Raw genomic sequence first — 23005 nt, forward strand, 5'->3', positions numbered from 1 at the left:
TTACATGTGTTGACATATCAACTGTTTTACATGCTTGAATGAATAAATCAAATCAAATCAAATAATACAGCTCATATTATCACAGAGGAGGGCCGCCAGTGGCCCAGATCTGCAAAGCGAGACTCTTGCTGTAAAAGTAGAGGATTAATCATAGTGAAGGAAGCTCAGCAGGCCGACCCGCAGACCCAGATCAGCTGCTGATGAGGCTCCCAAACGCCTTTTCTTTGTTTCTAATTTGCCTAACTGAGCACACTTATCTACAACAGCTGCTGTACTGCACAGTGTGTTTCTTTTACATGTCCACACATGTACTGCAGGCTCACTGATGCACACTAGTTTGTACTCACTTGACCGTGTAGATCAGTGTTCAGCAGCATTAGGGCACAGGTGAGAGTGTGGACCGCGTCTACAGGATGAAAATAGTCTGTTAGCTTTCACTGCTAAATCTCACATCATTTAATTATACAACTACTTTGGCTGTTATATTACTTAACTCTGCAGTAGCTCTGATACTTTGCTCATAAATGTTACACTTTCAGTATTTTGTTTTAGGGAGGTGTCAAGTCAACATGTAGGATGTAGTTTGAGGTGCTGTTGGTCTGTACATAGAGTGGTGGTTCCATCATAAATATATATGAGGTGGATAAATAGAAATATCTGTCAGCATAATGCGATGCAGCCTCTAAAGTTGACTGAACACTTCAGTCAATAGTATTTACGTGTCAGTCACTGTCCACCAGTGAATGTACTGTATAACAGCTCTGTATAACACCTATTCCTACACTGAAGTACTGGAGTCAGAGCTCATTACTGGTGTATTAAATGTTCAGCTATTTAGTTATTTTTTCCATTGCTGGCAAAGAGAATGCTTCTCTGCAGTACTCACCCTCTGATGGCATGACGTTTGGGTTGCAGTCCAAGTAACGCCTAGAAAAGTGTGACAGCACCCTCTCCCTCTCCTGAGTCTCCCCCATCAGGGCAAACTGCCTGAGGAAAGTCCTGCGGACACAAGCACAGGGACGGTCAGCACATTTCTGCTCCATCCGTTACAGGAGGAAAATGTCCTCACAGTCCAATGGATACGTTTTTAAAAATATAGCTATTCAAAAATACACAGAACAAAAAATTTCCTTCAATTTTAAACAAGCTACAGTTTAAGATAATTTATGTGTTTACCTTATTACTCAATTTTAAACTGAGGCTGTAGCAAATACAGATTATAAATTATAATGTTATGTAATCAAATTAGCTGCAACTATTCATGTAGTGTAGTTCAGTACAATCTTGAGGCGCATGTACTTTAAATGTGTTAATGTCATGCTACTTTATACTTCCACTTCCCTATAAGTGAGATAAATACTATACTCTTGACTACATTATGTTTATCTGACAGCTGTACTTGCTACGTATCTGATGGATTTTTCCAGAATGAACTACGTAAAAAGAAATAAAATAGTTAAACAGCTTGACACATGCTGTAATATAACATGACAGAAGTCTGAGTAGTTTTAATAGCTTAAGTACATTTTGCATGTTATACATCTGTACTTTTATTTAAGTAAATATGTGAATGCAGGATTTATCTACTTGTAATAGAGTATTTTACATTGTACTATACCACATTTACAGTAGTAAGTAAACGATCTCAGTACGTTTCACTCTTAACATGAGGCCAGAGCTGCCCTCTAGAGGGCAGTGTTTAACAGCGGAGAGCATCCCCTACATACTAACAGCATTAAGACATCGGAGGTGCAGCTCCAAATCAAAGCCACCATCATACACACCTCTGTGTTAATACTAATGTCAGGTGAAGAAGAAGCACAAATGACTGCACCACAGTCACAGCTTAAACGTGTAAACAGTCAAGAATGTATTTGGAAAATACAAAGTCTCTGGACTATGGGTGGTGATTTGCCTAACATACATTTAACATTAAACAATTATATAGTACTGTTTTGTATAAACTGGCAGGAATATTTTACTATCTTGGCTTCACTTTACACAGGAACTATACTGTGCACTGTGTGATCTCACCGTAAAGCTTGGTCCAGGGTGAGACCAGTGAAGTTGAAGAAACTCAGGTACTCTTCTGCCACCATATGGCTAAAGTCATTACTGTAGACAGACAGATATAAAGTAACATATAAGCAATATAGCAATAGATAACGAACACGAAGAAGAGACAAAAACAGACAGTGATTATAAAAGCACAAAATGTCAAAAGACCTTTCTGACTACAGCTCTTTGTGAACATGTATGTGTAATATACTCTATATGTTAACTGAGAAACACATTTGAGCAATATACATATTTATTTACACACACACTGAAATTTCACTGTATGCTTTTTTATACAGTGACAAAGTATTTTATCTTATGTCAATCATACGCTCAAATGTCAGTTTTCTTAGCTGAGCGAATGGCCTGAGTTTGGGCCATAAAGAAAAGAAAAAAAAGAACGAGGAGATTCCCAGGGTGCATCTGTCAGAAAGTGAAGAAACCAGATTCTCTCATCAGCACAAGTCAGCAGCTGACAGACTGATCGAAGTGCACTGCAATGGAAGACTTCAGAATGTGCTCTTGAAACTACATGGCATGAGCACTGATTAAATAAACATACGATCCCACATAATGGAGCATTGTATGTGGTAACTGGGTTATTTGACCACATCTTAAATTCATCTCCATGAATACTACATGTGCCTGGGTGTTGGTAGGTGGTTACTACAATGTGCTCAAACGAGAATACATTTAAGTGACATTTCAGACACTTAAGTTTTCCCACAACACAAAACCCCCTTTGGTGGCTCACTTCTTGCTGAGGTGGCGTGCTACGTCGGACGTCCTGAAGCCTTCCAAGTTGAAGAGACGTTTGGCGAGGCGTTTGGCGGCTGCCACATCGGCACGGTGGCTGGCGTTTGGGTGGCTGCCGTTGGTGAAGGTGTCGCTTCTGCTCAGACCAAGTCTGTCACTGAGGTCCTGGTCCTGGTCCAGCTCCGAATCCGTCGCCAGACGGGCCTTCTCCCTGCTGAGAGGGCGGGTGGAGGAGGGGTGAGAGGCCGTAGAAAGAATTAAAAACAGAAACAGAAAATAAATGAACCCTGGGTCAAAGAGAGACAGAGAAAACCATCAACAGAGATTGTAAATAATTGAAAAGGGACAAAAAGTAAAAAGAGGAAGAAAGAATGATGGTGCTATAATAACACAACTAATAACTTCAGTAAATCAATAATTTAATAATACTAATATCTGATTATGCTGCACTGATTTTACAAACATTTGTGGCTAAGACAAGGATAGTAACATATCTAAGGGGAGGATGAAAACAGCAGGTTCATCGAGAAAAAGTAGCTTAAAAGGAGGAGGAATATCTGTTAAATTGAATAAGTCTTAAAAACAGGCATGGTGAACAGTGAGTGGGTGAGGAGTGTGGAAGGAGAAAAGTAAAGGTGCAGACAACAGTCATGGATGAGTGCAAATATGTAAACAAAGCATATATTCTTAATGTAGTTTCAGACACAACTAAATGAATACAAATCTTTATATAGTCATACCCCACATTTGGCATGATTACAGGCTTTATTAACAACAGTGAAAATCTCTTTTGCCAGCTTCCTGGCTTTCTCATTATCACTCCCTAATCAAGTCCCTTCCAAGCATTAACCAGTTCAGAAACGCTCAGTTTATTCAGAACTAATCTGTGATTATAATTTAAGCATGGTATGTCACACTAAGCTAAAAGAGAGCTATTTTTCTGGCCTCTGACTGAAACCAGGTTTCTGATTTCATTTATTTAGAATGTGACGTGATGCTGACATTGATTGCTGTCGTCATGAGCTGTGTGACCGTTCTGGTCACACAGTCCAACAGCAAAAAGAAAGGCACAGCAACACTTCCTGAACAAGCTGAGCTCCCATTTGGTTTTCTCAGCACGAGGAACAAGCCAAGAAAACACACAGTCCCAAGGCTTTGCTGCCCACATTTACACATCCTTTTACTGTACATGAGTCAGGCAAAATCACACCAGCGCAAACAGTAATTGATAACACAAGATGACTGGTTAACAAACCGACAAGGGATCAACTCTGGTTTCACAGAGTACACAGTGGAACAGGACTAGGAGTGTACAGTCATGCTACCTGCTCTGGAAATGCTAACAACAATGTGCTCATTACATGTTGATGTTTATCAGGCATAATGTTCATCATTTAATAGAAAATGTTAGCATGCTAACATCTGCCAATTAGCAGTACACACAAAGTACAGCTGACATATCAGGATTCATCTTCTGGGGATCACCAGTTTCTGTACCATAAACTATATAAATATGGAAGATGCGACAGCTCCCACCACAAGTTGTTTGCCCCCTGGTGGCTAGTTGCAGTATAGGTCATAAAACCAGCCCCTTCCATGTTAGCAGTTGAGACATGAGCCAAACTAAAAATTAAAAACACAAATCAAATACATTGCTCCCAAAGGAGAGTTCTGTCATTAGGTAGACATTATCACACTGTAATGTGTACAAATGTAATTTTTGAGCAAAGCTATTGGTAAAATAAAAAGGGAAAGATTTCAGATGATTGACAGCCTTGATTGGTGGCCGGACACTGCAGCTACAATCTGGTTGCAAAATGCATCACAAAAGCAAGATGGCTGCACCTGTATTCTCAGTACTGTGGCTTCATATGATGTGCTGGCCATATGTTTATCCTCCTGAGACCCAGAAGAAACAAGATGCTTGCTGCAATTGCTGCCATTTTAAAAAGACAAAACATGTGATCTGCTGGCCACACACCAATATGTATGACAGCACTAGAAAGCTCAGGATGTCCTCTTTCCAAGACATTAGGACACAAACAGACTGCACGCATGGTGTTTAAAATAAAGGCCACAGTGTCATGTCCCCCACAGAGAACAACTATGAATTGCCTATAAACAGACTATAGTCTGGACTAAAATTATGGACCCACAGACAGAGTAGCACTGACCTCCCTAGAGCAGTGTCACTTTAGCATTGCTAAAATAAGACAAGTCAGTATGGCAGGTTTAATACAGAGGCCTTTGGGTTCAAGAGCGACAGTCACATCATTTCCCCAGATGAGATCTGCTCTATCTGTTGTAAAAGTAAGTGAACAGACAGCACATACACTCAGTCTGCCTAGCTCCTGACATCCAAAGATCATTTGAATTTTCCTTCTAGTCAAATGTAATATTCAAACCCTCTCACCACGACAGACAAGTGAGACAGGTTCTTGTGCAGGGACCTACCTGTGGCAAGTCTGCCTAACTGTCATATGCCTCTCCTCACTGACTGCAGACGAACCATGGCAGCAGAAGACAGAGGGTGGCCTCATTGCTGTCCCCTGACTGGCACCTCGCCTCAGGCTGCTCGCCCGACTGTACCCTCCTCTCCTCCTGGTCTCAGAACCTGAATACATCTCAGTCGAGTCCAGGAAACAGGAGCTAATGCAGAGGAATACCTGTCCTCACCCCCAAGAGGCCCGCAGGTTTGAACATTTGTTTCTCGGTTTTGAGTCTGACTGAAGCTTCATGGGTTTTTCTTCTTCCATTCCTCTCTCTCCATCTGTGTTTGCTGTCATTTGAGCTTCACAGCAAGTCTCCTTTCCCCGAGGTAAAAGAGCTGTTTGTCCTACAGTGCCTCTCCTTCCCTATCTTTTTGCCTCTGAGTCTGTTTGCTGTTGTTCCTGTTCCCTCTTTTCACTCCTCCCTCTCTGTTCCACTGTGTAAACTCTCACTGTCCCCTACTAACCTTGGATTCAAAGCATGGCATGAAACTTGGCGTGTCTTGCCTAAAAGTCCCCCTTCTTTCATTTTCTACCCTCCATTCATTTCTCTCTCTGCATCTCCAGTTACACACAGTCAGTATGTGGGTCTTTTAGCACCCCAACAGAGAAAACAAAGATAAACGACATCATGTTTAAACTTGATATCCACCGGGTGTGTGCCTCTAAACTGTTTCCTCTATAACCATACGGGAGAGAAGAGGTGGCCTTTTGTTCATGCCCGAGGCCAATGTGTAGTCTGTTTACAGCACACACTTCATCAGGGCCTGCACGAGCGTTCGTAATCATACGACAAAGCCTGAGGCTCTAGTTGAGGCCACCTGTTAGCATTGTCTTATCAAGAGCTAGCACAGTGCTGAGAGCACTCCCAGAGTCGGCCTCTGCTTTAACAGTTTCCTCTCGTAAATGAACCCGCTCTCAGTCCACAGGGCAGCTCTGCACAATAAGCCACTGTCTCATTGTACAGATCATCTGAAAAGAGTGATGTGAAGGAAGGAGGAGGAGGGGTTAGTGGAGTGAAATTCCAGCTTTTATCACAGTATGGACAAGCCTTCAGAAATATTTGTTTCGTCGTCTCAGATTGCACAGTGATAATAGTTCAATAAGATCAGTGACGACCAAGCATTTACCTTTACACGCTCAGTGTGGTTTGGCCTCTTTATAAATATGAAGAGTTTAATCAGAAGGTTGAGAAAAAGCTAAAAGTTAAAGTATGAGATTATTTTTAAATGTAATGTAATTAAATTACAAAATCATGACAATAGACTGAACCTGATTTAAAGCTAGTTTTAAACTTTAACAAAGCATTTCTACATTAATCAGCTGGAACTTGAGGCTGGCTTTCTTTCTGGGACAGAAACACACAGACACATACTGATTTCCTATTTGTCTAACCCATACCTTAACCTTAAGATAACCTTAGCTGTCACACAAAAATGTAACGATTTACGTTGTGTGGACTCATTTTTTGGTCCCTAAAACAAAGAACAAGTCTGCGCAATGTACTGTGTAAACAATTAACGTCCCCACAACAAGACTAATATGGACATTTATACTGCTTTGTGAAGACACTCACCGAAGCATTCCCTAGTGTTTTACTGTAACCTCAACCACCATAGCTAAATGCATATCCACAACAGTTATCATGACCCCAGGCTGAACCTAGTTCTAAGCTGAACCATGTAAAACCAAGGCTTAACCCCCAAACAGCCCTCTGAAGGTGTGCAAGCCAAAATGTCCTTACTGTGAAGGTATAAAACTCAAACTAGCCCTTACAAAAATAGCCCATTTGGGGTTTCCAGAGTATCTTCACATCTTGTTGTGTCCAATCAAAGATATTCATTTTATTCTCACATCTGACAAAGAAAAGCATCAGCTCCTCACATTAAAGGTGGAAGGTGGAACCAGAACATGCTGGTGACAATATTTCTATTTCCCTGTTGCTTCACAATATTTGGCACTTAATTTTCTATCAATGAACTGCCTAATGTTTGTAGCTCTAGGTCACTGAATGGCTTCTTGAGAAAAAGTGTTGGACACAATAAAGGAATCTACTTGGAAAGAATGATGTTTCCTCACTCCAACAGAGGAGACAGATTTTACTTTCACTTGTCACCCAGCTGTACCTTTGTTTCTGATGCTGAAATTTAGCACCTCAGTGAAAAGCACTTGGTAACCTGGCTGCTGTCCTCTTCTGCCATCTAGTGGTCAATGCAACAAGGTGACCCAGTGCAGTCACTCCACCTCTGCAGTACTGTCCCCCTAGGTTAGGGTGACATTTACACAGCCAGCCTACCTCACCTGAGTAGCAGCTAGCCAGAATGTTGTCCCAGATCTCTGCCAAAGTATTCTAGGTATAAAATAAAGCCTCCTGCATTGCAAATGGGAATCAGTGATGAGTCTATATGAAGTCTTTGGACCTCTAACAGTCAAGGTGAAGCCCTCACTGCTGCGGCAGCCACCTGCCTGTGCACACACACCTAGACAAATATCTACACAAAGTATGCATTTCACATATACACCCAGGAACAAACTCCTACAGATACACATGCATGATCACACTCAAACATACACACACAGATGGACAGACACACACATCCTGAATGGTAGACAGCAGAGGGACCACAGGCAGCCTTATAGCGACCTTCACTCTAAGCTACTCAGCTCCAGAACATCACTGCAGCACTGCTCTGTACACTGCCTCTAGTTTTATTCACTCACACTCTCACTGATAGCATTTCCAGCAGCAGTAGGAAGCTGTTAAGTGAAAGACCTCTGATAAATCTACAGGAAAAGTTAGCAACTAGTCCGTGAACACACTGGACATTTAGCAGGAAAAAGCAAAATATTTCAGAACTACAAGAAAAGTGAATACTGGACCCAGTGCACACTTGGCCAGAGTCCAAATGTAAACAGGCAACGGTTTCCTAACATGTTCCTACCAAAAGTTGATGGCTGACAAGCTGACATTCTAACTCACCTTATTAAAGAGAAAGAGGGGTTGCTGTCCCAGCTGCTCCCCAGCTGTGCACACTGTCGTCCTCTGGGCGGTGTATCATCTGACCCGCTGCTCAGCCTCTCGCTGGAGGGGGCTCTGGTGGCGTCCGAGTCCCCAGTTACAGTTAAGATCGAATCAGAGAGACTGGGCCTCTCATCGTGTGCCAGTGGAGCAAAGCTGAGCTGGACTATCTGCCTGGCGCTCTGGCAGATTGGCCCGTGGATGGCAGGGGTCAGTGTGGGCAGATCAAAGGTCAGGACAGTTTGGGTGCTGGAGGTCAGCAGCTCCTCACTGTCCAGGCTGTTGTACGACGTCCCTTTGGCTCGGTGAGACTCCATGATGCACTCAAAGTGGCGGCTGAAGGTGTCTTCTGTAGCACAGCGAGGACCCGAGACTAAGATGGGGGATTTCAGGGCTGGGTGGTGGTTGTCGAAAAACGTTTCCATTGGTCTGGACAGAGAGGGAGGTTTTAGTAACACTGCAACAACACAGCTGTGTTTATAAAGAAAAGATCTAGAGAAAGGTGCTTCAACTATACTTCTAATAAGACAGTCAACCTGTAGCTGTTGTGTGTTGTACATGTGTGTATTTAATGCAGAAACACCACCAATCATGTTTAGGTGAGATCCAAATTCAGATCAAAATATGGGTCAGGGAAAAATCCTGCTCCACCACGCGATGTTGCACTCTGAGTGTGTGTTCACCTCTTCAGGAGGTGCCCAAACACCTCTGGCTCCTCCTGAGCTGCATACTGCTGCTTCCTGCTGTCCCCTTGCATCCTCACACTGGCCCAGCTCACCATTTCTTCATCGTCCTCCTCCTCTTCTTCCTCCTCCTCTCCCCCTCTCCTCTCCTCTACTTCCTCCACATCTGTCCTCCCAAAAGCCAGACCTCCCAGAGGGCTGCTGCCTGTCCCTGACGTGCCCTGCACACTGCGGTTACTCCCAAATGCAGAGTCGGCATCATCCTGCTCAGCCAGCAGCACCTCATCTATGTCTGTCTCACGGTAGCAACGAAGCGGGACAGCATCCAGGTCGGTTTCTGAATACTTCAACGTCCGGCGAATGATGCCGGTTTTGGGTGATGTCCCGATAATGGCCGGGGGAGGGGTCACCAGCTCTACCTCCACATGCTGCACCTCATGATTGGCAGAAAGCAGAGGCAGGGAGGAGGGAGGAGTTGGGGTGGGAGACTCGCTGGAGTTACCACTAGGAGGGGCTGTGGAGGCTTCTAGAGAATCTGCAGAGATAGAACATGAAATTTTACCTCAATAATTTGAAAAATGTGACTAATAATACAACTATATTTGGTAATTCCCTGTTCTAACCACACAGAAAACATACTTAGATCACTTCCTTCATCTAATAGGTAGCCCAGTGTCCTACATTACATAGTCACAAATACACCTGGACACTGTCGTGCTACTCAAAAGAGGACTAAAGAGTGCATTTGTTGTGGACTATTTTCACTGGCAGATTAATCCACATTCTATGCAGTCAGTATTTGTGGACATGGTATATGGGATTGAGTCAAAATAAACAACAGTGTGTGTTCATGGTGATGAAGGAACATGTTACTCAGTGCAACAGTGTGGCTCACAACTGTTTTAGTAGTTTTGGGACACAAAGAGAAATACAATATACTGTACCAGGCTCTGGATAATAGGGATGTGCATTTCAAACTAAAATGCTATTTGATATTCACTGCCTCTTTAAAGAAAGCTCCATAGTCACATGAAATATTACTTTTTTTTACTTTAATGACTATTCCAATATTCGAAAACTATTGCCCATCCCTACTGGATTTAGGCTGCCTTTTATTTCATGTTCGTTGTTGTCTGGCTGCTTGTGCTGAAACAACATTTAACATTAAGGTTTTTTGTAAAGAAAATTAATATTGCTGCTGGTCTGGTATCAAGACTCTGGTATAATAAATTTCAAATGATACCCAACAATATTAAAGTATATAATTAAATCTGAATATGTTGCCATAAATCACCTATAGTCATGCTGACAAGCAGATCTCAAGGGAATATTCACTTGTGAAGAATGAAGAAGGTATGGTGTAACAGAGAAGATCATGGGCAGTATATGGCACTGACGTGCACTCACTTTTCTCCCCCCTGCCAGCAGCTTCCTCAGCAGGGGTCCCGAATAAAAACGCCCACTTGGCACGTGCTATCCTCTGACAGTGGAGTGAGGGTACGGGCGCTGCACTGCCACTGTCCGTCTGAACCATAAAAACAAAGTAGATCAGGTCAATCACACAAGGGGCCGAACATTACATCACAGTCAAACAGGATTGACATTTATTGAGCAGTCTAAATCTGACAATGATTTAACCAGAAATATGAATTTGAACAGACTGCCACAACTTTTTCCACAATAAATTAAGTTTGAAAAATTCAATTCAATTTTTCTTCCTCAACATTGGCATAATTTTTTTAATTTTTTTTTTTTTTTTGCTGTAGCTTTTTTGAACACTTCCTGCTGCAACTGCAGTCTGTATTTTAATTCTTAGACAATTTGTTTTTCTTGGAGGCTACAATTAGCATACTTAGCTCCGTGTTTGCTCTCAAAATGCCTACGCATATTGTACTCCTTCACCACCAACACCGCCTCGTGACACAAAAGACATGGGTTTCCCCTTCGAAGTAGAAACACATATTCGCTTTACCACCTTTCGTTAAATTGCCTTCCTTCTGCATCAACGTTTCTCTTCTTGGAAATTTTGGGATTAACTGTTGGTATTTCTCATTTCCACTTGTCAGAAAGTTGCTAATTAAATTCAATAGGCAAAATACTGCCATCTAGTGGCGGGATGCCAGTACTTCGTGGGTCCCGAAATCGACATGCATTGTGGGAGATGTAGTTTATGGTCAGTGTACATTTTTCAATTAGTATAGACTTTTATTTTAAGACAACCATATGCATTTTAATCTTTAGAGGGCCACATAAAATGATCCGGCGGGCCTTGAGTTTGCCACATGTGCCTTAAACTTAACATCTTTATAAGGCAGTTTTATAATCATCACAACAGTGTAATATGTAGCAGTGTGGGTTTGCCCAGTACTCACCTGTATTCCTGAGGTGGCCACCCCAGTCTCATTGCTGTGGTGACTGGACTGACTGTTCTCTGGGGACACACAGTCCCTGTCTCCCAGACTGCCCGTCACCCCACTGGAGCTCCGTGAGGACGACCCTACCATGGCTCCATTCTGCTCTGCCTCCCCTTCCTCACCCCTTTGCGGGGGCGGCTGCTGGCCTGCCCCATATTCTTCCATCTCGTTTCCCTGTTCTTCCTCATCACAACCCTCGTCCTCCTCTGGAGAGTCCAGCACCACTGGTCCCAGCAACAGGATCTCTCTCCTCCTCAGCTCAGCCCGTTTCTGTTGGGCTGTGGGGCTGAGTGGCTTGGGATGGTGACTGGATTGATGATCAGCAGTCTGCTCATTGTTGGACCCAGTTCCAGTCCCAAGGCTTGGTCTTGGGCTGCTCTCCACATGAATCCCCCAATGCTGCCTGGACGTCCAGCTAATGGGTGCCTCCTCAACTCTCTGATTGATGAAGAGCCTACGAGCAAGCTCGGCACAGTCCCCTTTCTCTAAACAGCTCAGGTCTCCTCTCCCATCTAGGCTCGGGTGCCAAGAGCCTCCGGTGTACTGTGGGGGCTGACGCCGATGCAAGGTGGGAGTATCCAGTGCTCGGAGCTCAGACTGGGATAGCCTGGGGTCCCTCAAGGGAGAGCTGAACTCATTGGGTGGATGAGTGGGACGGAGGACACGTGAGGGAAGGGCGGGGGAACTCCGAGCTGCTGACAGTATTGAGCACTGCTGCAGGGATTTCTGAATGCAGTCCTCCTGGTGTGTGTCAGAATTAGTAAGGGAGTTTGTTTTGTGTGAATGGGACGGTAAGATAGACTTTTCAGGCTGGTGAGAGTCTGTGTTGTCAGCTGTTGGCATGTGTTGCTCGTTTAAAGGGATGTTCATCTTAAGAGTCTGCTTATACTGTTGTGCACTGGGAACTGAACTGTGGGATTCTCCAGGGTTTGAGCTGCTTGAAAGCTCACTTAAAGCATTGTGCAATGAGGACCTCTTTGCCTCTATGAAAACAGAAGATCCTTTGGTGGCCTCCTGTCCCAGCCTGTGGGCAGCTTCAGGGCTATGAGCTGGAGAGGAGGATTTGCTGTCACTTAACTGGTTCAGGCCCTCGATTATGTTATTGCCAATATGGAGGACTGCTCCCTGTGGTGAAGTGCTCCTGTTACAAGCCCTGTGAACATGTTTTTTGGTGGATGGGCTTTCTGCAACAGGTTTGTCCTCTCCTGACCAGCGAGGACTATGGGACTCCACACAGGAGCCTAGCCTGGAGTTAGAAGAGTGCCTGGACTGGAAGGATAGCTGGTCTGACGCTGGACTCCGAGGCAGCCCACAAATTGCCTGGCTCCTCTCTGTGACATGATCTTTAGGGTTTATGCTGATTTTCTGATGGTGAACAGGAGACCCAGCCCAGGACTGACAGCGTGGGTGCTGGTTATAGTGTGAGAAAGACATGTCCTCAAGTGCATGGGCTAGTTTAATCCTCAACAAAGGGGAGCCAAACTCCTCCACAGCCCTCTGAGTAGCTGCCCGGCCGATAGGGTCTAGGGATGGATGTCGAAGGCTGGAGGAGAAAATCTGCTGGTGACTTCCTGGTGACTGGAAAGTCAGCTTGGGACTGGAACCGCACGATGAATTGGGACTCCCGAACCAAACTGGGTCGCTGAGGCGTTTTTGAAAGCAGGACGGGGTTAATCCTTCCTCTTTGGTGGCTCTTTCGCACACAGAGTTGCGTGGACTTCCCACAGTCTTCACATTCGACTTCTCAATATAACTGAAGGTGACCACAGACCGCTTCCCGTTGCTGACGTCTCCCTCATTAAACCTTCGGCAGCTGGGAGATGTGCAAGGGGCAGTGATCTTTTCAGAAGAGGGCACTGGTGGAGAGTGGCTGGCTTGCTGGAGCTGAGAGCTAACGGTGTTTTGAGATGGAGACTGGCTGTGTGTGCAGTCCTGAACCAGATGTTGAGCTGCAGACTTACTGACAGTCTGGCAGGTCGTCTGGCTTGCCAGCTGAGACAGGAGCTCAGCAGGACTGTCCTGAACTGAATGCCCCGGGGCAACCTCTTCTTCCTTTTCTCCAAATGCCCCTTTCCCTCCATTCTGATCTGGGGCAGACCTCACTTCCACATAGAGACGAAGGACTTTTCCAGAATGGGACATGACCCCCCCGTTGGCAGGTAATGAGGACAGAAAAATCGAAATGGAGCAGAAAGAGGGTCAAACAGGCTGAAAGAGACACAAACAAAGAGAGCTTCTTCTTTGTCCTTTTTTTTAATTTGTTGGTTTGTTTTCTGTTCTTTTGCTGGTGGTGTATGTCAGTTTATTTTTAATTGGTCTTTCTTCTCCCTCCCAGAGCATCTGTGTGCAGAGCCCAGACACAGGCTGAACGGCCAGAGGACAAACATGCCCAAGGGACACCTCCAACAGCTCCCTATCCTTCATCCTGTGAATGGAAGAAAGGAGGAGTTCTTAGTTTTTTATATCCAAACATTTCTCTTAATACATTCAGATGAAACCCTTCTCATTTCTCTGGTGGCACTGCTGAAATTAGATTGACATACAAGCTACTTCTTTTTGATCATAATTAGAATTTTTCTTAGTGTCAGTCTTGTGTGTCTGACTGACTCCTGCCTTTAGGATTTGTACTGTAGCAGGTGTGTAACAGTTACAAGGTGTCAGGGAGAACTTGAGGGAACACTTTCATCCTGCTGGAAGACGAAGCAGAACATTGCGCCTCACTTCCTCCTCTGCTCTTTGACTAAACACTGATAAGACCTGGTGACAGAGCTGGATCTAAACTCTGAACAAAACAACGCTCAGCATTCAGAAATAAACCTATGGCAGGAACTGAGTGTGGTTTACTGAGTGTAAGAGGATACACAGGCTCAAATGGAAAATCAGATTTTATTTTAAGAATCGCTGTGACACTGGTGCTGCAGTGACACCAAGGATATATTCAAATCAGTACCAACCCATATCTGTCAAACCTCGCCAAACTCTTACCCCAGAAATGTCTTCCGAGTTTAATCCTGCACCTGAGCCACTTCTTCCTCGTTGAGCTAAATCCCTTGGTGGCTACTCGACTTCCACACCAGTGATGACGCAGACAACAAAATGTCACTCAAACAAGGACGATAAACTCCAGACTGCTGCCAGCAGCGACAGATTGGACTTGCCTTATGTTAACAGTGGGAGAGAAACTGTGTGTTGTGTTGGCACACAAGGTGAGTAACTTTTCCCCCTTGACCCCCAATGATGTTTCAATCTAACAAATTCTCCTCATTACTGTACCCAGCATCTCTGCATGGATTTGCATTTGTTTTTTGAAATTTGGAACCTTAGATTCAAAATGAGCCATTTACTTAAACTTTAGCTAAATTTAAAATGCAATAAAATGTTTCTCTTTTTCTCCAATTACCAAACAACCTTTACTACCTCTCCACTTGTCACACACTATCTTTTTGTCATTTAACACCTCAGAGCTACTGTTCCCACAGCTACACCATTCACAAAGAGGCCTTTGTCCAGTTGTTGGTGGCTCCATGGGGTCCCATTGTCTATAAAGGTGTGAGGAAGATGACGTGGCTCCTTGGCTACATTAGAAATGTGACAGAGCTGGCCAAGAGATGAAGCCACAGACCTAAGTTTGATTTTTGTCCAAATGACCACTTAAGCAAAATAGCAAAAATGCAAAGGACTGCACTTGTGTGGGCATGTTGTTTCCCATACCTGTGAGAGGATGAAACACAGCCCAGGATATTCAGTTTGAGCAGCAGCTCCTTGAGTCTGAAGGTTATCAGATGCCAAAAAAGGCTGTGCAATCTAGAAGGTATCGCTGTAGCTGCCATTCTACCTTATAGGGATTGCAAGGTAAAAACTCTTCTGCATGTGTGATGCTTCATTCACAGATACAAAGCAGTAGGTGGACTCTGGCCTCTCCTGAAGCTGGAGTTCTGTGCATGTTGCACTGAGCACCTGATGTAGGCGCCACACTACGTACAAGGCAGTTCTTCATTTATTTACTGGTGCAGTTTTGTTTCCTGAGCACAGAACAGCTTTTTGAAATGAGATAGGGTGAAAGGAAAGCGGGATGAGGGAGGTGTTTCTGTGAGGGAGAGAGCTGTGCTGGCAGTCAGCTGAACTGATGGGAGTGTAGAGTTACAGGAAGCACCAACACAACTGTCAAACGCAACCCTCTTCTTCTGCAGCCAGAAAGCTTAGAGTGACTGTTCATCTAAATTACAAAATAGCATCTATAGTGATTAAAATTGTAAGAGTTTCTGAATATACCAAATATCAGGCTGACGTTTTGAGCAGAAATGTGCAATAAGTGGTACACAAGACACGTTAAATATTTCCATTTGACAGAGATGTAGCCACAATCCCTGATCCACACTCTAATCTCACATCCTGGGTGCTGCAGTGATTCCCTTCACTTTTCTGACATCTGTCCAACTTGGCACCAGCTCAGATGGCCCATCACTGCTGTGACAGGAGTTACAACACAAACAGACCATTACCACTCACCACCTGCCACATGCTGCCTGATTTATAGAACAATGAGTTAGCTAAATCTGCACATTAATTAACATGGAAACCTGTCTGCACTCCATTAACATACTACAGTATTTACCAAGTGTAGATGCTCATATTAAAATGAGTGCAGCAGTGGCAGAAGTGCACTAGCTCAGGTACTCAACTACAGTTACTTTGAGCAACTCCATATACATTTTGACTGTGCTGCATTTACTTGACATTCACACCGAGCCAGTAAAACGTTCAGACACCTTCTTGATCAGTACAGTTGTTTGTTTGTTTCTGTATTTTCTACATTGGAGATAGGAGCTGTAACCGAGGATACACGAGTGAATCCTCCACAGAAGTCCATTATGGATTGACTTGCCTCTTTGTTGGAAATCAGTTTGTGACTGGACGCTTCACATAAAGGATTGGAAGAAAGAACATCTGTGTTTCCTCAGTTCCCTTCTCCCCACAAGGTGAATCCCAATTCCTCTAATTGCATCTGTGTTTCCTTCACTTGCATCTTTTCCTTGTGTCTTAGTCCCACCCACATAAGGCACAAGGAAAAGATGCAAAGACAAACTTCGAGGAGAGAGAGATGAGGGAACATGTTTTAACTGACATGAGATGTCCTTTCCTCTGATCCTTCATTTATGTGTGCGCCTTTTGTCAGCTTGGTGCATTAGGTTGGGATAACAGGAAAATATACTCAATGAATAAACCTTGGGAATAAAAAGATGCAAAGGGTGTAACTGAAGGACGAGATGTGAAAGGCTTAAGCAGCAGCTAGTCACACTTTGATAAACAAAAAGGCCCAGCAGCTCAGCACTGATGACTCATCTTCTTGTTGTCCTCTGAGGTCACAGTGCTAACACAAGGACACACAGATACACAGGGAATCACACATACAGTATGTACAGTATAAACTCCATCGGGTAGTGGCGAGTCAAATCACCCAGGTAATTAAACTGTAGCTCTAATATTAGCTCCCTGGGTGGTGGGACTGGTGGTGGAGTGTGGAGGGGGCCTCGTGCTAATATTAGCTCTCAGCCTGCTGGCACCGTGCACTAGCAGCTATCATTTCTGCAACATGACAGGTTGTGAAGTTTAGGTATTGGGCAGACTATGAGTGTTTGTGTATAATTTAAGGGCGACAAGGGTTATTCAGGGAAACTCACACAGCAACACGAGCCACCCAGCCTCACTGATCGAAGATACTATTGATTTCTTCATATCCAATATTAAAGTAGGTTACATCACATGGCCGTTCCAGAGAAACGAATGAGGGCTCAATGTCACACCCACAATGCACTACTCAACCTCAGGGAACCTCAACTCACACTGTACTGAAACATGACAAACCAAGCTGTGATTAAAGAGCTGTTATATAGAAGCATGACGTTGTGCGTTTGTCACAAGGCTGTCTCGCTCTCCAGCTTTCCTCTCTCTCTTTTCAGACGTTGCCTTCAAAGGCACACTCAGACAAAAGAGATGGGGTCTCTGACTCATGCAGAAGAACAAAAAGTGTGTGAGAGGGAAGATGCAGAGAGGCTTGTTGGTGGAGAAGAGCAGGGAGAGACATTTATCAGAGGCACACTAGCTATGACCTCGCTGCCTACACAACTCCTGCACTCACTACCTTGACTTACTGAATAAAGAAGGGCAGAACAAGATAGATCACATTTTTCTTTACTGACCTAAATGGAACTATGTTGTCTGCTATGCAGCTGATCCTTGTCTATTATAAAGCTGTACAAGTGTTTCCACAACATGTTTGTCTTTTCCTCAGAACTACCCACGCTAAGACAAGACTGCAGCCACACCAGCAGCTCTGAGACTGTACTCGGACACAAGGGTAATTTGGCCAAAATGCTAGCATCAGCATGCTAACATTGCCACTGACAATGCTGCTGCTTAGCTGTGTTCACCCTCTTAGTTTGGTGCAGACACATTCATGGGAAAGAGCCGCACAGAGTCCAAAGACATGCAACTTAGGTTGACTGGGGACTCTAAACTGCCTGTAGGAGTGAGTGTGTGCGGTTGCTTATCTACATGTCAGCCTTGTGATAGACTGGCGACCTGTCCAGGGTGGACCCCTCCTCTCACCCAATGTCAGCTGGGATTGGCTCCAGCGCCCCCATGACCCTCTTCCGGATAAGCAGTATGGATAATGGATGGATGGATGTTTGCATGAGTATATCTACAGGTGGCTACACTACAAAATGCTTTCCTTTCCCCAGCCCATCAGCAGCCACTTGCAGCTCATGGCTCATGTGAGAGGCTGGCAAACTTGGAACTGTATCGCTATTTTTGTTTGAACATGACTGAAACAATTAAAAGATTATTAAAATATTTGCTATTTGAGTTGCAATGATCCTAATACAACAGTGATCACTCAGCCCAAGTTTACAGCGGCTCGGTTGCCGGTCACAAGGATCAACAACAAGCCTACACAGACTGAATAAACTAAAATATGCAGTCCTTCATTTCACACACACCTGACACATCCTCTCATTCATGTCTTCACGCTCACAATCTCACCTGCCCACGCAAACACACAATATATTGATGAGCCCCACTTTCTTCTGTCCTTTAGTCACCTATTCAGTCATCTCATGCACATCTGGAGCATGTGTATCATCGTGCAGAGCTACAGCGACCTCAGTGGTTGTTTATCCTGATCGACCCTGAGCTGTCAGCGCAGAGGCACTAACAGGTACACACAAACAGAACATCTTTCCTCCCCTCCTCCCATCTCAGTCTCACACTCACCTCTCCCCCTCTCATAGCCGCTTCATCCATACAGGATTTACACCTCCCACGTGGTTTATTTTGTCTCATCCTTTCTGTTACTCCTCCTTCCTTCCCTCTCATCTCTGCCTCCTTCCTTCCTCCTCTCCAGCAGAGCAGTCAGTGCAGACCTGTCTGACCAGCACAGTCTTCCTCCCTCCCTCCCCCGGCCATCAATGCTCATTCTCAACCAATTAGCACACTCACATCACTTAGCCCTGCCTCCTTCCCTCTGCCTTTCACGTACTGTACATGCTGAGTCAGTGTGGAGTAGTTATCAATACGGGTATGGCAGGTGCTGTAGGGAAGGAACATGCCCGAGAGGGAGGTGGCTGTGTAGTCTGGACCCCTCTCCATCTGGGTTACAGTCCAAAATTAAAGACATGTGGTCTGGTCTGCAGGGCGGCAACATGTCAAGCATGTGTGAACCCCTCCTCCCAAACTGTTCACTGGTTAATAACAAGATGGAGAAGTGAGGAAGTCGAGCTGGTCACTACATTAGAAACAAACAGCTGTAGCACAAATTCACATTTAAACCTGTGGCTTTCAGGATTTTTACGTGATAAAGTCTCCCAGGGATATGCTGCATATTTTTCCAAGTACAGATATCAAAATACTAAATACTAATACTAAATATGTTGCCCATAAAATTTTGCACGTGTTTTAGACATTTCACAAGTGAAATGTTTCACACATGAAGCACTTTGTTCTATAGGACAGAATAACAGAGAATAAAAAGAGTAATGATGAAATCAAATTATTACATAACACAGGTTCAGAAACATCAGAAAAAAACTGAACAAAAAGCAGTTTTTTTTAAGGTTAATTGACAGTGCTGTCAAGTTACATGGTGCACATACCGCATCATCTTCAGTTCATGTCTTAAACACTAACTGCAAATATGTTTCATTATTCTCACCATTCCCTAATAGCAAAGACACAGCCAAACCAAACTGCTAACGCTCCATCGCAAAGCAACAGCCTAATCCTACAACACAAATTACCACACTAACTGTTGTGTGCCTACGCCAAACAAGTCACAGTGATCTTGACCTTGGAATTCTGACCACCAAAATCTAATCAGTTCATTGTGCAAATCCACTGTGGATGTTTTAAGGAAATATCTAATAGCAGCTAATAAAACTATTAATAAATCTCTAATACATTCATGGATTACCCTCACTGTAAACTTTGCACTAAGAACGGCTACTAATTTCTCACATCAACGTTACAAACACAACACTGATGTGAGGAGGTAGCTAGACTTGTCTGGGTAATGTTTGATGTGAGACACTAGTGCAAAGTTTACAGTGACTGTAATCACACAGTTGGCATCTGTGCACCAATGATCACACACTTTCTGACGTTGTGCAGCCATCATCAGCATCATCTTGCTCTTTCCATTGTCCAGCCAATCTTAATGTGTGACATCAGCTGTAAGCATAGGACCCCAGGCCGATACGAGGAGCCGAGCTCTGGTGTCTGCACTAGCACGGAGGCATAAAGACACACAGTTAAGGTCTGTAATTTCTTTACTGCATGCAACGTATAAAACATGTTTGTCATTACTGTTTTTCCTCAGTCACATTTGCTGAATCTCTACAGTGAAGGTGGTAAGAGCAAAGTAGACATGGCCCACAATCTGCTCCTCAGTGAAACCCCTTGAAATGAGATAAACTGTGATATCGCTTGCTGCTGGACGCTTCAGCAGGGCCTTAGGGGAAAACCAATTACTGGCAATGAAACGTTAGCAAAGAGCCAAGACGAAGGCTGTATCCTCATAATCATCCTGCACTGTAAGCGAGTGAGCAGCATGACAAAACCAGAAGGTGTTTCAGCATGTAAAAAGGAGGACGCGCCTCGACAGCAGATTCGTGCTGCATTAATCACACATGATCCAAGCCACTGCAAAGCGCTCCATCTGCACCGCAGCCAACAGACAGAAAAAGCCTCAAAGATTGGAGCAGCTAGCAGCAGATGACCACTCATTCTAGGGAAGCACAGCAGGATTGTAAAATGCAAATGATCACCATCATCACACGAGTTCGCGCCTATCCAAATGCTAAAAGGCCCTTTTCATTGCCAGCACTCTCACCTCCTAAAAACTCCCACTAACACACCTCCAAAACGTATTCTTAGCCTTCAGCTCTGGACACTGTGATCAGAATATACACCACATTCAGATTTCCATTACAGCTACACTGACTTGAAACAAAAGCAAAAACAGGTTGTTCTTTGAAGCAAAAAGAACAAACTGTGTACAAATGATGAAAAACATGGAGGCAGTAACCATGTGAGAAGGAGCACGGCGTGTAGGATGAAATAAAAACAGACATGGGAAGACCATCCTCAGCACCCTCAACAACATGAGACTACAGAAAGGGGTGGTCACCTGAATCTTTCAATAAGAACTGACAGGAACCCAAACTCTGTCACCCTGGCCACCAAGGCATCTGTGGGTATATCCCAAGTCTCGTATAAGCACCAGTGTTTCCTCACCTGCGTTGTTTCCTTGTGTCTAAGTCCCACCCATGTAGTGGTTCCTGTGTCCACCTGATGAATATCTTTTTAGCTTCATGTTTGGTCTCCACCACCTCCTGAGCTGACTCTTTGGCTGCTAAATGATCCAACCATGTTCACCAGCTGGTCTCTGAGTCTGTCTGTGTTTTGCTGCTGGGCTGATGAAGGGGACACCACACAGAGTCTTCTACTGGTCATGCAGCTCTGTCCTCTCTGCAGTGCACTTTATCACCAAGAGCACACATGTGCGTACAGCCTAATCTGTTCCTGTCAAATATCCAAGGATGTTTTGAGAAAAAACTAATGGATGATTTCATTAAGTAGAGCTACAAGTGATGATTACTTTCATTCTACTGATTACATTCTCTTTTCTCTACTGATTAATGGTTTGTTTGGTCTAAAAAAATGTCATGAAACAATTAAAAATGTTTATCAGAAATGCTTTGCGCAAACCCCCAAAATATTTAGCTTATTATCACAAAAGAGTTGGACATCCAGAAGATGTTAATATTTTAGAAACATTTTTACATTAATGCTTAAAACGATTGCAAATCAAGTTTTTGTTTTATTTTGGTCAGCTAATCTATCAGTACTGCAGCAGAAAAGTCTATGGATGGATAGAAATGATGGATATCACTTTTTGCTGCTTTCATTCAATGTTAAATGATCAGAAATAACATAACAATTCATCTCATTTGATCATCTGATACAACATGTCACCAAAATACAAGAGCTCTGCGTCCACCTGAGCGTGTTCAGGTACAGACAAAGTTATCTGAAACCCTCTCACGTATACACTCATCTCTAGGTAAGACTCTCTAAGGGCACAACTTGACTCAGGCAGCGCAGATGCATCAGAGAGGTGTATGACCTTTCTCTGTATCCTACAGGTCCGGCTGGGTGCGATGCAGTGCGTTCACTGTGCTGAACGTGGCTCAAGTTGTTACTGCATGCAACCGAGCCAGCGACGTTGAAAACGCTGCGAGCTGAAGCTGACAACCCACCGAGCTCATTCCTTCAATCACACGAAGGCGGTCGACTCACCAGAAAACCTGATGCTGTCTGTGGAGCAGCAGCAGCGTTTGTTTACCCAGTGCCTGAGACGATGAGATGTTGCATTGCCGTCTGCTGCAGCCCACTGCGGTCCGCACTGATCCGCTTCCTCCGCTCCTGGTTTGTGTGTGTGTGTGTGTCCTGAGAGGATGTGGAAGCGACGGAGACGGTGCGTTTAACGTCACGTGGAAACAGACGTGGTGTTGTAAAACTGACAGCTCCTCGTCGTGTTTTTACACCTCAAAGAAATCTCAACTCTTCCAGCGTCTTGCTCCGTCTCTCCTGTGCAGCCTCCTCTCCCCCGCCCTCCGCACCGGGACGAGCTGGGCATGCCCAGTTTCTGCCGCCTCACCAGCCTCATCAGCACCAGTTTATTAGCTGCAGGTAGGAGCTGCTCAGGTTGGTCAGAGCTGTTTTATCAAGACACGGCAAAATATGTTCATCTGGAGGACAGCGGTCAACTACAATTCAAAACGGAGATGAGCCTATTGTTGTATCCGGTACTTTTTACCATACTGACTATGAGAGACGAGACAGTCCAAGTAACTACAAAACAGTGCTGATTTATTCCATGAACACAGGTAAAAATTAGCATTACGCGCTCAGGCATCTTGCACCTCCAAACTGCATGCAGGCAGATGAAAGATGAAAGACCCTGAACCGAACCAGCCTGTACATTATATCTGTTTTGGGCTAACCCCATTCTACACAGGGACGTCA

General features: G+C 44.3%; 1 protein-coding gene across 1 annotated transcript in view; it reads right to left on the minus strand.

The window, feature by feature from the left end:
* LOC109962721 (uncharacterized) overlaps positions 1 to 22636 on the minus strand; it is a 54819-nt gene extending 32183 nt beyond the window's left edge. Inside the window, exons 1-9 of the mRNA XM_020604667.1 lie at positions 22277 to 22636; positions 11378 to 13844; positions 10413 to 10530; positions 9006 to 9540; positions 8284 to 8751; positions 2813 to 3028; positions 2035 to 2115; positions 887 to 999; positions 348 to 406 (exon numbers count right to left, since the gene is read on the minus strand). Of these exons, the coding sequence (XP_020460323.1) occupies positions 348 to 406; positions 887 to 999; positions 2035 to 2115; positions 2813 to 3028; positions 8284 to 8751; positions 9006 to 9540; positions 10413 to 10530; positions 11378 to 13561 (3774 nt within the window). The 5' untranslated portion in view covers positions 13562 to 13844; positions 22277 to 22636. The remainder of the gene's footprint in view (positions 1 to 347; positions 407 to 886; positions 1000 to 2034; positions 2116 to 2812; positions 3029 to 8283; positions 8752 to 9005; positions 9541 to 10412; positions 10531 to 11377; positions 13845 to 22276) is intronic.
* Between the last annotated feature and the right edge of the window lie 369 nt (positions 22637 to 23005).

This window comes from Monopterus albus, unplaced genomic scaffold (assembly GCF_001952655.1).
Source record: "Monopterus albus unplaced genomic scaffold, M_albus_1.0 scaffold67.1, whole genome shotgun sequence".
In the NCBI taxonomy this organism is placed as follows: Eukaryota; Metazoa; Chordata; class Actinopteri; order Synbranchiformes; family Synbranchidae; genus Monopterus; species Monopterus albus.